This window comes from Mesoplodon bidens (genome assembly GCF_964165515.1).
Source record: "Mesoplodon bidens genome assembly, contig: HAP1_SCAFFOLD_210, whole genome shotgun sequence".
NCBI lineage: Eukaryota > Metazoa > Chordata > Mammalia > Artiodactyla > Ziphiidae > Mesoplodon > Mesoplodon bidens.
The window spans coordinates 632,964-649,633 of NW_027671695.1; the positions used below are offsets into that span (position 1 = coordinate 632,964).

The 16,670-nt window shown below is 38.2% G+C and overlaps 1 protein-coding gene across 1 annotated transcript in view; it reads right to left on the reverse strand.

The window, feature by feature from the left end:
* LOC308611151 (putative helicase senataxin) overlaps window positions 1-15,936 on the reverse strand; it is a 61,930-nt gene extending 45,994 nt beyond the window's left edge. Inside the window, exons 1-8 of the mRNA XM_081260041.1 lie at window positions 15,446-15,936; window positions 14,003-14,213; window positions 11,921-12,030; window positions 8,186-8,405; window positions 7,293-7,412; window positions 4,453-4,624; window positions 4,231-4,318; window positions 569-3,733 (exon numbers count right to left, since the gene is read on the reverse strand). Of these exons, the coding sequence (XP_081116167.1) occupies window positions 569-3,733; window positions 4,231-4,318; window positions 4,453-4,624; window positions 7,293-7,412; window positions 8,186-8,405; window positions 11,921-12,030; window positions 14,003-14,213; window positions 15,446-15,622 (4,263 nt within the window). The 5' untranslated portion in view covers window positions 15,623-15,936. The remainder of the gene's footprint in view (window positions 1-568; window positions 3,734-4,230; window positions 4,319-4,452; window positions 4,625-7,292; window positions 7,413-8,185; window positions 8,406-11,920; window positions 12,031-14,002; window positions 14,214-15,445) is intronic.
* Window positions 15,937-16,670: the final 734 nt, after the last annotated feature.

Sequence of the window (16,670 nt, forward strand, 5' to 3'; positions counted from 1 at the left end):
TCTGAGGTTCAAATTTAACTGGGAATCCTATATTTTTCTTGGCAATCCCAGTCAGGCAGTAAGAAAGAGAGAAGAACCAGAATGGGATGTGTTGGGGTAGGGGGGCAGCTAAAGGCTGCTATGAGGCCTAAGAAGTTGGGAAGACAGATGAGAAATTTGGGATTTACTGCTTTGTGCTGACCAGTGTAACTTGCCCTTTGCTACCTCCTCAAGAAAACTTCAGTAAAGGTTTACACTACTTTTCAAAAAAATAAACGCAGATGAGAGACTATGTCCTCTGAGAAGTCTTCCCTTATTTTACACCGAAAAACGTTTCCTCCTCCTGTGCCACCTCTGGACTTGGTAAACTAGCACTCTGAATTGTGTCTGTAAGCTCCAGAAGGGCAGAGTTTAAGGGTTTCCTCTGTATCACCGGCATCTAGAACAGTGTGGGGCACAATGTCTGTTCAACATGAAATCTACAAGCTACATCTAAATCAAAATGCGATCAGTTATTTTAGCCGTACTCAGCATGGTAAAGAAACGTAATTTCAAAGTCTGAAGGTATACGATTAGAACATATACTTACAGTTTCAAAAGTATTCAGGATCATCAAAGGGAAAAACACATTAAAATAATCTCTACCATCTTGAAATCTCACAGGCACAGGTCTTGTGATGGACTGACAAAGAGTTGAAGGGGGTCCGCACTGATCAAAGTCCACAAACATTGCGTATTTCCATTTTAAGACCTCTTTAACGAAGGTGTCAGAGATGGACTGTGCTGACAAGAAAACGTTTACTGGAGAGGAAGGTGAAAAAGATCTGTTTTCACAAAATGGAACTTTGTAGCCTTGCCTGTTGGAATTATTTGGAGTATGAGACTGGAGAACGTTGCACAAACCCTTCATTTCAGCCACTGGCTTCTGAGACACCACAGAGACTGGCTGTGGTACTTTCAAAGCAGATTGTACCCCACTTGACTTATTTTGCAGAGTTGGTAAGAGCGCTGACGTATTTACCAAAGACTTGTAAAGACCAGCAATTCGTGAAGTACTACTGGAGGTAAATATCTTAGCAGTGGGAGGTCTCGAAGGTTTAGATGAAGAGAGAGGCAAGCCAGGTCTACGAAATGTATCTTCATCTGCTGCTTTAGCTTCAGAGTGTTTGGAACAGTATTCACCCTGGTTTTCCAGTGTTTCCACACAATCTTTGTATTTACATTTTGTGCTACTCCAAGATTCCAACTGAGGCCGACTCACAGAATCTTCTTCTACCTGGACTGTATCTTTTCCATGAACTACTTCAATGAGTTCATCATTCTCTTTCTCCATTTGTGAACATAAATCCATATCTTCTGGATCACATTGTGTTAAAAATATATTATCCTCCTCTATGTCACTGTTGGATTCAGGTTCTCCCTCCTTCAAAGCTGCCTCTGCTGCTTTTTTAATGACCTCTTCAGGTACATAAGCTGGACCATAACCCCAATCATCTGTGATATCCTCTACATGAGTCAAGCACGAATTCTCTTCATTCTCTTGAACTGAATTCTTGTTGTCTGGTCTCTGATCTTGCCGAACTGAAAACACTTCACATGGACTTTCAAACTCAAAAAAATGAGAATCCGATTCCTCAAACCGCAAAAGGGACCTTGTATTTTCTTCCTTTATTACATTCTGTTCCACATTTGTGTTAGCTATTGAAGTATGATGCTCTGGACATCCTTTCTCAATGCATGTCTTACCCTGTTTAATGTGTTTCTTAAAACCCACAATTCTTTCATCATCATCATCATCATCATCAGATTCTGAAATAATAATGACGTGTCCAGAGCAGGTTTCCCTGACACTATTTTGGTTGGCTGTCAAACATCTTCTATCATCTTTAACTTTTCTTTGTAGCTGGGATAAACTTCTTTGGGTTGAACCTGATGGGAACTTAATAACACTGGCTTGAACTATTAAAGATAATATGTGGAGGTCTCTGTCTATCTGAGAATCTGTTAAAGGGTCAGACTTAGGACTGATGCTAAGGACCTGTTCTCTTAAATCAGAAGAAAACTCAACAGTACTCTTGCTAATTCCCATATCTCTTGATTCAAGTCCAGTCACAGGATCTTTAAAGGGAGGTGTTTTCTCCACAAAAATATTGGTCATTTCTGTGAATGAGACCAAATCTTTATTACCAACATGACATTCTAGTATTTGACAACTGATATCAGGGGTGGAGAAAATGCCCAACTCTTCTTCCTGTACTTGTTTCTTTTTCAGCAGTAAACTGTTTTCAGGTTTTTGTTGTCCATTTTTATCATCCAGAACACCATTAGGGCCTAAAGAGAGATTGTGTATGAAGCCATCTCCTTTCTGAGCTCCTGTATCTTTCTTTGAACAGAAACTTTCAATGCTAGATACAGTCAGGTTTTCCTCTAAAGTGGTACTTTTCCTGTCTTGCTTTTTCATTACATGCAATAACTTAGCACAGATTTCATCTTTATGTGCCTTAGTTTTTGCTTTTGAGGTTTTGCCAAGAGCATCATCCTTTAAAGATAAATCCTCATCTGATGTGGACACTTTTTCCAGAGAGTCATTGCTAGAATCAGTCAACAAACCTGTTGATGTGATTATTCCTCTGTCAAATACCTTTTCTGGACCATTTCTTGAAGTACAATTCTGTGGGGTATATGAGGAATTCTCTTTTACAGACATATGCTTCCCTGTACTTATTTTAACTTGGCCTCGAGCTCTTTCATTCACAAGCCTTTTACTACTCGGCTTCAAGCACAACTCAGCTGAGAGATGGTCTTTGAGTTTCAAATCTTTTAGATAAGTTTGCTCATTATCCTCTTCTATGGCATTATGTGCCTTGCTGAAAATACTCTCTTTCACTTCACATGCATCAGCTTTCATCGGTTCTTTAGAGAATGTTGGGCTGGAGTTTTCCAGACAGTGCCTTTGTTTTTTAGACTTCTTCCCTGTTTGTTCACTTTCTTCTTTATTGTAAGATGCAGGAGGTGTTTTACATGGAGGAGTCAGATCCACAGAAGTGCTACACTGAGGCACTTTGAATTTTATGTTTCTAATAATTTGCTTTAAACAAGTTTGTAACTCATGGGTTTCCTGACTAGTCAACTGCCAACCTAAAGATATATTTCCTCGTAGGTATAAGTTGAGCTTATCCCAGAATCGCTTACAAAGAGTCTGCTGCCCAAGCTGATAGCCTTCTTTAAGGAGACTTCTGATCAGCTGCACACAAGCAAGTTGTACAGAGTTAGATGGCACTGAATGCAGTGACAGAGATATCATTGTTGTGCCTTTGGAGCAGTTTCCAGATGACTTCTCAGAACTCCGAGCAAACGCGGTGGTGGGAAGCTTGGCACATTTTACGATGGCTTCCACCCACTGCTGGGAACTAACCCACAGCAAATGCAAACACTTTTTATTTCTATGCAGTTCAATCACTGACACCAAAATCAGAAGGAAAAACTCAGTGACTGTGTCACACACGGCGTCCGTCTGGTTGAGGACGTCTTTGACTTCAGAATGCAGATGATGAATAACCTCCACTATATAAGCCACACCCAGATCCTTAAGATCCATGAGGGACTGCACAAAGGGGATGAACCACAGAAACGTGCTGTTATGAACACGCATGTCTTGACCGATATCTGACTGAAGCACATTAGCTAATGTTTCCATTTCTTCATACATGTTAGGACAATAATCTGGGCAAATGGCTGATCTCCACCCTGAATCCTAAAATGAAAGAGATACTGACATTCAGATAAACAAGCACCATTCATGACAGGTTTAACACAAAAGTTGCCAACAAGAAAATACACTGCTCAACTTTCCTGTGTTGATGTACATATATGGACCCCCAAGAAATTGAAAACAGTCCAATTTTGAGGTGAAGCTTTCATGAAAAGGTTAAATTTACAAAACCTCCATGTACTCTGGACCTCTTTCCTTCAGTTGGTTTCGATTTCTAGTCATGTGATTTATCTCCCTCATGCCATAAATGTTCTACCCTTCCAAAATGTACTTAAAAATTAATCTCTCAAACTGTGCATGCTCTCATTACAGACCATTTTTCCTCATGAGCTACTGTTCAATCAGAAACTGTTTTATGCAACAGTTGATTCAGAATAGCTACATATCATAAAATCAGCAATGCAACTAACCACGTAAAACACTGACTATACAATATAAAGGCAATACAATATCATCTGAATTCTCAAAATGTTTTATACCTTTTTGGTCTTTTCAGGGTTATAATTGTATACCATCTGGCTGCAAGTCGCCATATCATCTAAATATGACTCCGGTTCTGACTTGGTCCTTAAATATTAAGAACAAATAGAAATTACTGAAATGAAGGGTAAAAAGAAGAGAAAAATCCTACTGTTAAAGTCAATTATAGTAGACTTCCTCATACAGATTGTTGGAAATCCTGACACAGGAACTGAACGAACCTCACAGAGCTGTTCCGTATGTTCTGGATCTCTTTCCTGTAGCTCACATTGTTGATAATGGTTTGAAATGCCTCAATAGGATCAATCAGTTGACCCCAGACCTTAGATCCAAGACGATCCAGAATCACCATGAAACAGTGTAACGCTGGCCAGAAAGGATCCACACTATCATCTGAAACACAATGGAGTAATTTGCCAAATTACAACACAATTAGAGAAAGGGACTAAAATATATTGAGAATTAAGCATTCTTTACCTGGGTAGCAACAAAACTGAAAGCAAAGCAGGAAGTAATTTAAAGTAAAGTGTTGTCAACTACAGGTTTTAGAAACCTGGCAAACTTTTAAATAATGTCTGCATTTTTTTTTTTAAAGCAATACACCTCTGTTAAGAAATCTTGTTGTGTGGAACAAACTGAGATAGTCCAGATAAACTCAACTTTCTCACCCTATTTGCCAACCTGAAAGAATCGTTCCTCCTCTGCTTCTTCCAGACCTTTATACTCCCATCCTTCAATAAATAACAGAGGTAAAGTAGAAAAAAAAAAAGGGAGAGAAAGAAAAACTTGGTATTTTCAGATCTAAACAAAGTCCATGATATGAGAAATCCTGAATTGTGTGTGTCATTCGGTTGGAATAAAGGACTGAACCCCTCATCCACTGGATAAGCAGAGATACATACTCTTTATCCATCCATTCTCAACAAGGCTTTGTTGTTATCTCCATTCCATCCAACTGGCAGGAATTCCCATTACTCACACACTCTTATGCCCGGTCCTTCCCCTCTTCTCTACATGCAGGGGCAAAACACTGCCCTGCTCAAAGACCTTCACTTGCTCCTTAATGTCTTCTAAGGAAATTAGAAGCCCTCAGTCAAGCATCTGTAAGATCTTACTCTATTCTTTCTTTCCAGATTTATTTTTGACACTCACATAAAGATACACCACCTACAGAAAAAAACAGATAGCTGGCTTTTTCCAAGTGAGAACCAGAATGGCTTCACTGTTAGCACCACCTGTCATCTTCCGCAGTATTCTTAGGAGGCAAGTGCTCTAACTCACCCAATTACTGTCAACCTTAGAACTTTCTGCTTTATTTCCCTCAGGGCTCTTAGAGTCTACTTTTTTTTTTTATCATAGTCGTTCATGTAGAACTGCTCATATACTTTTTTATCCTCTACTGAAGCTATCTTACGTCTAGGAAGCTCTCAAATAAGGAAGAAAGTCATTAGTTAGGTGAAGACAATTATGGAATGTTTCTTAAAGAGGGGACTTCCCTGGTGGTGAAGTGGTAAAGAATCCGCCTGCCACAACATTGGCAGAACACTCTATGACATAAAAGACCCTTTTTGACCCACCGCCTAGAGACATGGAAATAAAAACAAACAAATGGGACCTAATGAAACTTCAAAGCTTTTGCACAGCAATGGAAAATATAAACAAGATGAAAAGACAACCCTCAGAATGGGAGAAAATATTTGCAAATGAAGCAACAGACAAATGATTAATCTCCAAAATTTACAAGCAGCTCATGCAGCTCAATATCAAAAAAATAAACAACCCCATCCAAAAATGGGCAGAAGCCCTAAACAGACATTTCTCCAAAGAAGATATACAGTTTGCCAACAAACACATGAAAGGATGCTCAACACCACTAATCATTAGAGCAGTGCAAATCAAAACTACAATGAGGTGTCACCTCACACCAGTCAGAATGGCCATCATCAAAAAATCTACAAACAACAAATGCTGGCGACGGTGTGGAGAAAAGGGAGCCCTCTTGCACTATTGGTAGGAATGTAAATTGATACAGCCACTATGGAGAGCAGTATGGAGGTTCCTTAAGAAACGAAAAATAGAACTACCATACGACCCAGAAATTCCACTCCTGGGCATATACCCTGAGAAAACCATAATCCAAAAACAGTCATGTACCACAATGTTCACTGCAGCTTTATTTACAAGAGCCAGGACATGGAATCAACCCAAGTGTCCATCGACAGATGAATAGATAAAGATGTGGCTATACATACAATGGAATATTACTCAGCCATAAAAAAGAAACGAAATCGAGTTATTTGTAGTGAGGTAGGTGGACCTAGAGTCTGTGGTACGGAGTGAAGTAAGTCAGAAAGAGAAAAACAAATACTGTACGCTAACACTTACATATGGAATCTAAAAAAAAAAAGGTTCTGAAGAACCTAGGGGCAGGACAGGAATAAAGATGCAGACATAGAGAATGGACGTGAGGACACGGGGAGAGGGAAGGGTAAGCTGGGACGAAGTGAGAGAGTGGCATGGACAACCACATGTAAAATAGCTAGTGGGAAGAAGCCACAGAGCACAGGGAGATCCGCTTGGTGCTCTGTGACCACCTAGATGGGTGGGATGGGGGTGTGGAAGGGAGACGCAAGAGGGAGGGGACATGGGGATATATGTATATGTGTAGCTGATTCACTTTGTTATACAGCAGAAACTAGCACACCATTGTAAAGAAATTATACTCCAATAAAGATGTTAAAGAAGGAATCTGTAGACCCCACTCGCTGCAACTAGAGAAAGCCCATGCACAGCAACAAAGACACAACACAGCCAAAAATTAATTAATTAATTTTTTCAAAAGTAAGTTAACTTCCTTGGGCTTCAGTTTCTTCTTTTATGAAAGTAACGTGCTGAGTTAAACTCTGAAGGTCCTTTCCAATTAAAAATTCTGACTCTGTGACCAGAACCATAAAATGGTCATTCTTTCTTTCCTCCACATCATACACCCAAGTTCTTACCGTGACACTAGTATTTTCAAAGTGCACCATCATCACAATAGTCAGCAAATAAAGTTTATTACCATCTGATTGCCTCTCCATGGCGTGAAGTATTGATTGCATAAAATCATTCTGTTTGTTTGAGCCCAACAACAGTGAATCCATGGTTTGCTCCTCAAGAATGGTCAGCAACATGCAGATACCTGTAAGATCACGTATAGTTTTCTTGAATTGATTAAATAAAACTGTTCTAATGTCTTCTCCAGTTTAGTTGGCAAAAAGAATAACAAGACAGTAAGATGAAACCAAACAGTATCCAGTGCCTCAGACATTGAAGTCTGAGATATTCATATACAACTCCTCCTCCTAAGAACAGAACTTTAGACTGAATAAAAAGGGAAAATGGCACGAACCTGGTTAGAAAACCATTTCCAAAATGACTACCACACAATTTGCATCTCATAATATCAAAGACCCCTTAAATTTTAAGATCACTATATTTCAAGTACCAGTCACTGCCAAATATACACATGACTGTAAGACTCTGAATCAATGAAGTAGGACAGAACTACTTTAAGTCAATATACAACTTGATGAAAACCAAAGTTAGTATCGCTTTCTCCCAGGAAATATTTTACAGATGGGAAAAGAGGTATTAAACCTCTGTTTCAAGAGATCAAAACCCTATTAAGTTCAGCTGCTGTGCTAATACGGTAACATCTAATACTGCCTTAAATAAAAGATCTATTTGCCATACTTGAAAATGTACCTCTTACACAGATGATTTCTAGGATAAGAAATGTTTAAAGACAAGATGTTGTAATAGTCAATTTAATGACAGAACAAGAATTGTGAACTATGAAATCCTTTATTTAGCAATTTTGATCAGATTACCAGAAGAGATCCCTTCCCTTGCAGGATAATCGTAAGAAATATTGGAAAATACTAATTATATGTGTGTAGGAACAATACTCACCTAACCAATAGTTTTTGTAGTTGGCAGTATCATACATGTGTGAAGGCAGAAGAATCAGTTTACCCTTCTCAAGGACAGAAGAAGTATCAATGTCTGGACTTTCGAAAAGCCCCAACTCAATAACTTTAAAAAGGCAAGTCAAAACCTCCTGTAAGTCATAATAATCATCTCTGTTCACTTTCCCCAAGTTTCTTGCTGTCAGGATAGCCCAACGTGAAACCTAAAAGTGTAACACATTCATTACTTCATTTAACACACAATTGTCTACAGAAAGAATACAGTTAAAATAAGATTCTCTACAGATTACAGAGGACACAAGATACATCAAATACTTTAAAAAAATCATTGCACCGTATATCTTAAACTTATACAGTGCTGTATGTCAATTATACCTCAATAAAACTGGAAGAAAAAAACTATCATATAGAATAAAGTACTTTAGGAAAAATACATGATTTTCAGACATTTAAAGGAAATAAACCAAAAGGTCCATGATGACAGAAAAAAAAAAAGACGGAAGATACTAATTACAATTGAACTTTGAACAACACACAAGGGTTAGGGGCACCTACCCTCTGCGTAGTTGAATACACTAATATAATTCGAATATAACATAGTTGGCAGCCCTCCATATCCTGGTTCTGCATCATGGATTCAACTAACCTCGAACTGTGTAGTACTATACTACATGCTATTAAAAAGGATCTGTGTATAAGAGGACCCATGCAGTTCAAACCCCTGTTGCTCAAGGGTCAACTGGAATGCGACATGTGAACCTTACTTGATCCTGATTTGATCTAACCCTGATAAAGCATTTTTGAGAGAGTAACTTCCACTCAAATACTGACTAGAAATATATTATTATTATTATTATAAGTGTGTCGATGTAATTGTTCTTTTTAAAGAGCACTTACCTTTTTGATACACGAACTAAAGTATTTTATGGATGAAATGCTCTGATGTCTAAGATTTGCGGTAACTAAACAGGAGTAGAATATTGACCACATATTGATAACAGATGAAGCACAGTGATGGATATATGGGGGTTCACTACACCAATCTATTTTTGTATGTTTGTAATGTTCCATAATAGAAAGTTAAAAAAGGAAAAATGAAAAGAGAAACCTCAGAAGAAATCAAAGGTCACCTCTACATGGCGATATAGCATAGGGAAGTGATTTTAAATTTATTCTGCACTACAAACTGAATTTAGTGATCACAACCAACCTTAAAAACTAAATAAATTTTTTTTAAAAAAATCAGTGGGCTTCCTTCATAGTAACAGTAAGTACTGTTTTGTGAAATGTTTAGGTCACGTATGTCTATATGTGTGTGAACTCGATGAAGAATATTTTTACTTAGGTTATGGGCAGAAAAGTTTGCAAAACATAGAACTAGTGGACAAAAGAATGGGCTCTATGCCAACATAATTAAGTAATGGATTTTAAGCTATCGAAAAAAAATACAAAGGAATCAATGAGTCTATAACTTATGATAAACAGATGAATAAATGAAGAGCAGGGAAAATGGCTCTTGATTATAGTATAATCAATGTCAAGTGCTGACTGGTAAAACGTGTAAAGTGCTGGGGTTGAAACTATTTTGCAATCTTAGAAAAACTGGCTCAGGGAAGAACCATCAGGTAATGCTAAATTTAGGAGAACATTTTGGTGAGGAGTAAGGTATTTATGTGATCTTAGAGTACTTAAGAAATAGACATTGTACAGTGAAGAAACTGGACAACACCTCAACTAGATGATCAAAATTAACATCACCATGAGAGGCCGGATGATATGGCATGCCGTATATCTGACAGCCTGAGAAGGACATAACATCCTTCACTTATGTAGTTTTCCAGTTGGAACGTATAACCGAAGCCTAACCATGCGCAAGCATCAGACAAACCCAAAATGAAAAGCATTCTATTTTTTGTAAATGGGAGGGAGGCAGAAATGACTATTCTTCAGAAATGTAATTGTCATAAAAGACAAAGATAGGCTGCGGAAATGTTACAGATTAAGGGAGACTAATGTAACACAACTACATGTAAATCCTGATCCTGGTCTGGATACTGGAGTACAGGGGGAAAATGCTACAAAGTACACTGGATCACACGACACAACTGGAAAACAGACCTTACTGTGTCAATGTTAAAGTCACTGAAGTTTATAATATTGTGAGAATATACTTATTCTTAGGAAATATACACTGAAGTATTTAGGGGCAAAAGGCTATGATACATGCAACCTACTCTCAAATGGTCAGAAAACAAACAGCTTTGTAGTTAACTGAAAGCAAATGATAGAACAAATGGAGTGAAACATTAGTAATTGGTGAATACAGCTAAAGAATATACAGGTGTTTTCTACTTTTTTTATTTTTGAGAATTTTCTGAAAATTTTAAAGTATTTTCAAATAAAAACTTTAAAAAAAGCATTAGGGCTCTGGATCAGGCTGCCTATATACAAATCCCAGTCACCATACTAGCCTGTGTAACTGTGGTTAAGTCTCCTGACTCAGTTTCCTCACCTACAAAAACACATATATAATGAAGAATACAGTCATTCCTGGCCCTGCAGACCCAGTCACCCAGTCTGCAAGTTCTTGGCCCAGGTCCTGGTTGCTCAGCTGGACCTGCTTCCTCTACTGCTTTGCAGCTTTAAGAAAGCCAGTCCCGGAGAGCAGCTGGCTGTACTTTCTGTCAGTCTTCTTTCACAGGCAGGAAAGCCCCACCCTTATTTTAAGCACAGGCCTCGACTCTGGTTCTACCCTTGCCTGGAGTAGACTTGTAATTCTTATTATCATGCACAAACTCAGTCCCCTGCTACCTACAGCCACCCAGGCCGACATACAGGTTTCCACCATGTATCACTTTGTATTTCTGTTCCATTACTGGTCCAAAGAAACATTTACCCTTTAAAAAGTGGGACTATACCTTTTAGAATTCCACTTTTTGAATTCTTTTCTATCATTGTTTGGGTTTGGCACAAAGGAGACAGAAATTCACCACCATTCTGACTGGAAACCCCATTACCGTGTTCTTTCTTCGCCACTTAAAAAAAAAGCCTCTTTACTATCCTTCTATTGGCAGAGCAACCCTTCGTGGCTATTGTCTTAACGTTGTAACTCAGTTCTAGAGGCCAATGTGCACAGGTCCTACTGCACACGCTGCCTCGCCACATGATGTTAAGTCCTCAAACTCGAGCAATCAGCTCAAAGTCAGGTTCCAAGCCTCTGGTGTTGCTCTCTGCTTCTGTCTACCTACTGTTCTGATTCTCATGTTCCTCTTCCTGTTTGGCACCTAAGAACTGAATCTCCTTGTTCTCCCCTCTACCCCATCACCTGTTAAAAATCTCATCTATTAGCAAAATAATTATTTCAAGTGTTTTAACTGGTATTTCCATGTGCTTGGAGCGGGGCAGGCAAGCAAGAAAAGCAAGAGAGAACTCTCCTTCTTCGTTAGTTCAGGTCAACACACTGAAAGTTCAGATTATTCCCTCATTTGTCTTTTAAACTGAAGCATCACCTGTCAGAACTGTTTCCCTACTCTTTTAACCCTCTTCTTTGAGCCCCCCAGCACCCCCTCCTGAACTACAGTAATGTTACAACAACAAGAGAATAACTTTGGCAAATATTTTAAACAAAGTACACATCAAAAACCTCTATTATAGTTATCTGTAATATAGGTGCAAAAATAAAATATCCCCTCTTCCACTGCCTAACACTCACACTCACCATTTCATTGGGATGGACCAAAAACAAATAGATCCCTGGATGTTTGTCAAAAACCTGAAAGGAGCAGTTAGCTTGTTCCATCCGGCAAAGTGCTTCAACGCATAATTCATCTAAATAGAAAAAATAAGGCAGTAAACATAAGACATAAATCTTATCAACGTATCAAGATTCCCTAAATTTGGCTCCTTCAGTTGCTCTGTAAGTAAATGAAAAGTTGCTCCTTTTTTTTTTAAACTGAGGCATAAAAATGCTGTAAATGTAGGAATGATATTTAGCTGCTGAAAGACCGGTAGGTTGATCATAGTGTGTGCCTATGAATTGCTCTGACTTTCCTAGTACAAACATCTTTTTTCACACTGGGCATAATTATCTCCAGAGAGCACCTTCTTAGAAGTATGGCTATAGGTCCAATTCCATTAGCATTTTACATTTTGATCCATGAGGACTTTATCTTGTACCCCAGGGATAAAATCAGCTTTGCCCCACAAATGGCTATTTTGTCCTACTCTCAGTTACTGAGTAATCCATTTTCTCCAGTGGTTTGAAATGCTATCATCAGCAAAGAGTAAATTCCCCAAATATATTCGGTTTACTTCTGGAGTCTCTACACTGCTCCATGAGTCTATCTGTACCAGCACTATCTTAATCCCTGTTGCTTCATGGAAATTTCTTCATCACTCTTTCAAAAGTATACTGAATAGACTCATACGTTTACCATATCAGATGAATCAACTTTATTTTGTCAAGCTTCAAAGAATATTGTAGTGACAGTGGTTAGCTTTGGGAAGGAGGGACAATGACTGGAAAAGTAAGAGGAGAGCTTCTGGTGTGTTGATGATGATTTGTTTCTGACCTGGGTGCCAGCTACACAAGTATGCTTAGTTTATGAAAAATCAAGCTTATATAGTTTTCTGGATATGGTACTCTTTAATAAATGTTTGAAAAATGACTTGTTCGAATTTAAAAATCTAGTTATTTTGAATTTATTTAGAAAGAACTGATTTATCTAATAAATCTTTAGATATACTTTTCAATTTACTGAAAATACAGAGGATAGAGAAACAAGTCAAATAACATGACAAGGAAGAAATCAGAAAAGTCCAGGAAGCACATTATTCTTTAGGGCAACCATCTGGTCTCAGCAAGTCAAAGTTATGACAAAAAAAAAAATCTATCTATCTATCTATCCATCTATCTATTTATCTAACTATATCTATACCTGTGCACACATACGTAAAAGTAAACTATTCTGGATTAAAAGAGATGTAAGAAATATGGAACCAAATGGAACCAAATGCACAGTCCCTGATTGGACTCTAATTTAAATAAATCATCCAAAAAACACATTTTGCAACTACTGGGAAAATCTGAATGTGGACTAGATACAGTAGTGGGTGCCTTAAAGGTACTGTTATTTCGTTAGATTTGACAGATCAGGAAAATGTCTTCAAGAGATTCATATTAAGAAATGCAAATATAAATGGCCAAAATCTAGGCAGACATAATATGCTATGCCATTGTGATTACTGAAAACTACTACAGACCAGTGGTTCTCAACCTGGCGATTTTGTCCCCCACTGGCCCTGACCCCCAACTCCCAAGGGACGTTTGGCAATATCTGGAGACAATTTTGCTTGTCACAACTAGGGTAATGGGGAGAGCAAGTCACTACCAGCATCTAGTGGAGAGAGGGCAGGGATGCTGCTAAACATCCTACAATAAACAGCATGTCCCTCACACACCAAGATTTATCCAGTCCAAAATGTCAACAGTTCCAAGTATGAAAAACCCTGCTACAGACAAATTCCAAGAATGAAAATTAATTGAATGGATAGAAGAATAAATATGTGATGAAGCAAATACAGCAAGATATCAGCAGCTGTACAATCTATGTGGTGTGTATATGGTATTCACTGTGTAATTCACTTTTCTAGGTTTGGAAATGCTCAAAATAAAACGTTTGGAAAAAAAAGTATCCTAAGTATATGTTTAAGAAACAGATTTTCAATATAGATAAACCCAAATTCTTACAATTCTTAAAATATAAAAATGATACAACTGTGAAACACCCAAGATACTCACTAACACGCTCATGTAAAAGCAAATAAGGATATTTCAGTATTTCAAGAAGAGCAACTCGAAGCTTATTTTTAAAGTCTTGGCCAGTAAGGTCAAACAGCTGTGCCTCTCCATTGTTGTCTACTATATATAACTCGTCATCGTCTCCAATTTCTCCCTTCATGGCCTTTTCAAAGTGATTTATGAGACGTGAGGTTTCTAATTCCCATAAAACCTACAGGAAAAGAAAAACGGGCAGTGTGCTTTATATCTTATTAGCAACAAAATATACTGGATGTGACGATCCTTCTAGAAAGCCTTTTCCTAAGCATAAAAATTCAGAAGTTTAAAGAAGTACCAGGGCTTCCCTGGTGGCACAGCGGTTGAGAGTCCGCTTGCCGATGCAGGGGACACGGGTTCGTGCCCCGGTCCGGGAAGATGCCACATGCCGCAAAGCTGCTGGGCCCGTGAGACGTGGCTGCTGAGCCTGCGCGTCCGGAGCCTGTGCTCAGCAACGGGAGAGGCCACAACAGTGAGAGGCCTGCGTACCAAAAAAAAAAAAAAAAATTATATTAGATTTAAAGAAAACAGTCACTGAACATAAAAGTGGCTTTTATGATACATGAACATGAGTACATAGAGCATGAGATGTTTACAACATTGCTCTTGCAGAGTTTTGTTATCAACAGCACTGTCAACTATACTCTATTGAAAAGGAAATGAGAAGTTGGAGCTTCTTTACACAAGCTGGGCCTTCTCTGACTTCCCTCCTATGTTCCAGCCATAGGTAATTACCTTGAAACATCAGCTTTAGCATAAAGGCATTGGTTAGCTTCATCGCTAGGCAACTTTGTAAACGTAAAGTTTTCCTCAAAATGTTCATAACTTATCATCCCCTCCTCTCTTCTATATTATTATACGTAACTCTATGGTCTGTATTCCATTTCTCACCAGATAAATATAATAAACCAATATTCAAAGCCACATATTTAAAATTATATGTTTCACTTTGGTTCCTGTGAATGAAAAAAATGTTTGTCTTTATTGATTTATAGCACTTAACATTAAAAAATGAAGAGAGGGGAAAAAGAGAACTATTAGCCAATAAAAGAATAACCCAAGCCATTCAGATACCTGGCTGTTAAGAAAGTCAAACACAACGACATTAAAACATGAACCCAAAAATACCCCATACGTCACTTCATTTCATGAAACTGTTTCACATCAAAATGTCTAAAAGTGGAGGATTATAAAATTCTGCTTTAGATTTCAATTCAATTCCATCAATCAATAAGCATTTATTCAGCACCTACTATCTACCAGGCTATGAGTTACATACTACACGTATATTAGCATTCACAGTTTAAATCACGTTTTCAGTTCCCTGAATGCTTCCAACAGAGTTTAAATTTATTCTCTTCCTAGTTATCAAGCTCTGAAAAATACTGCCCAATTAATGTAAAGTACCTTATGTAAGAATGGCAATTCATCCCTTGCTTTGTGGTATTCCGCCACACATTCTAAGCAGTAGCAGAGGTCTTCATCAGCTGTTTGAAATTCACTGGAGTGGGTCTTGGATGCATAGCGTTGCAGGAAGTCAATGGTGGAAATACCACCTGGTGTACACCAACAACATGTGCTCATTCTGTACCTGTATCCAGAAAAGAAGACATGGAAAGACTAAAGAAAAAAAAAAAAAACACACAACACTTCAGGCCTATTCTGGTGGAGAATGGGTACATTTCCTACTAATGATCATGTCTTCAACTTACAATGTGCCTCGACCACATCCAGAACATTCTGCTGGCCAGCTTATCAATCACTGGCTAAACTCAATCTGAGCTTACTCGTAAAAACTTTACCTGTGACACATGAAAAATAATGAAATGAAAGCAGTTAGTAATAAACATCATAAGGCAACATACAGCTGTGTTATAAAGCCGGCTCAAAACTATACAGTACTGATGGGAAATTATATACAGAGACATAGAATTATCAATGTTTTCAAAGTACAGATTTTGGAGTGTTCTAATCATGTACTGGAGTCAAGTGAAAAGCTCAGGAAACCTTTCACATTCCCTGAGGCCCTGCTCCCGAAATCCCTGGAAACCTTAGAAATCCCCAAATATTAGTCCATACCAATAACAAAAACTCATATAGAGAAGAATTTTCTCTTGGTTTGGAAGTATATATACACATGAATTTGCACATGTGTGTATGAACTGCTGCCCATAACTCACTGCTCGTCAAGGCAGTATAAACTGTAATGGCTGCAAATATAATAGCTACAAAACTATTCCTACTAAGTTTGAAACTTACAGTTTTCAACTGTCTCCAATTTGGGGTTTTATACTACCATCAGAGCCTCCACCATCCAAACTCAAGTAAAAAGGCTTAAATGAAATTAATTTCAGAGATTGGTTCAAGATGGCGGAGTACAGGATGTGCACTCACTCCCTCTTGCGAGAGCACCGGAACCACAACTAACTGCTGAACAATCATCAACCGGAAGACACTAGAACTCACCAAAAAAGATACCCCACATCCAAAGACAAAGGAGAAGCTGCAATGACGAGGGGTGCAATCACAATAAAATCAAATACCATAATTGCTGGGCTGGTGACTCACAAACTGGAGAACACTTATACCACAAAGTCCACCCACTAGAGTGAAGGTTCTGAGCCCAATGTCA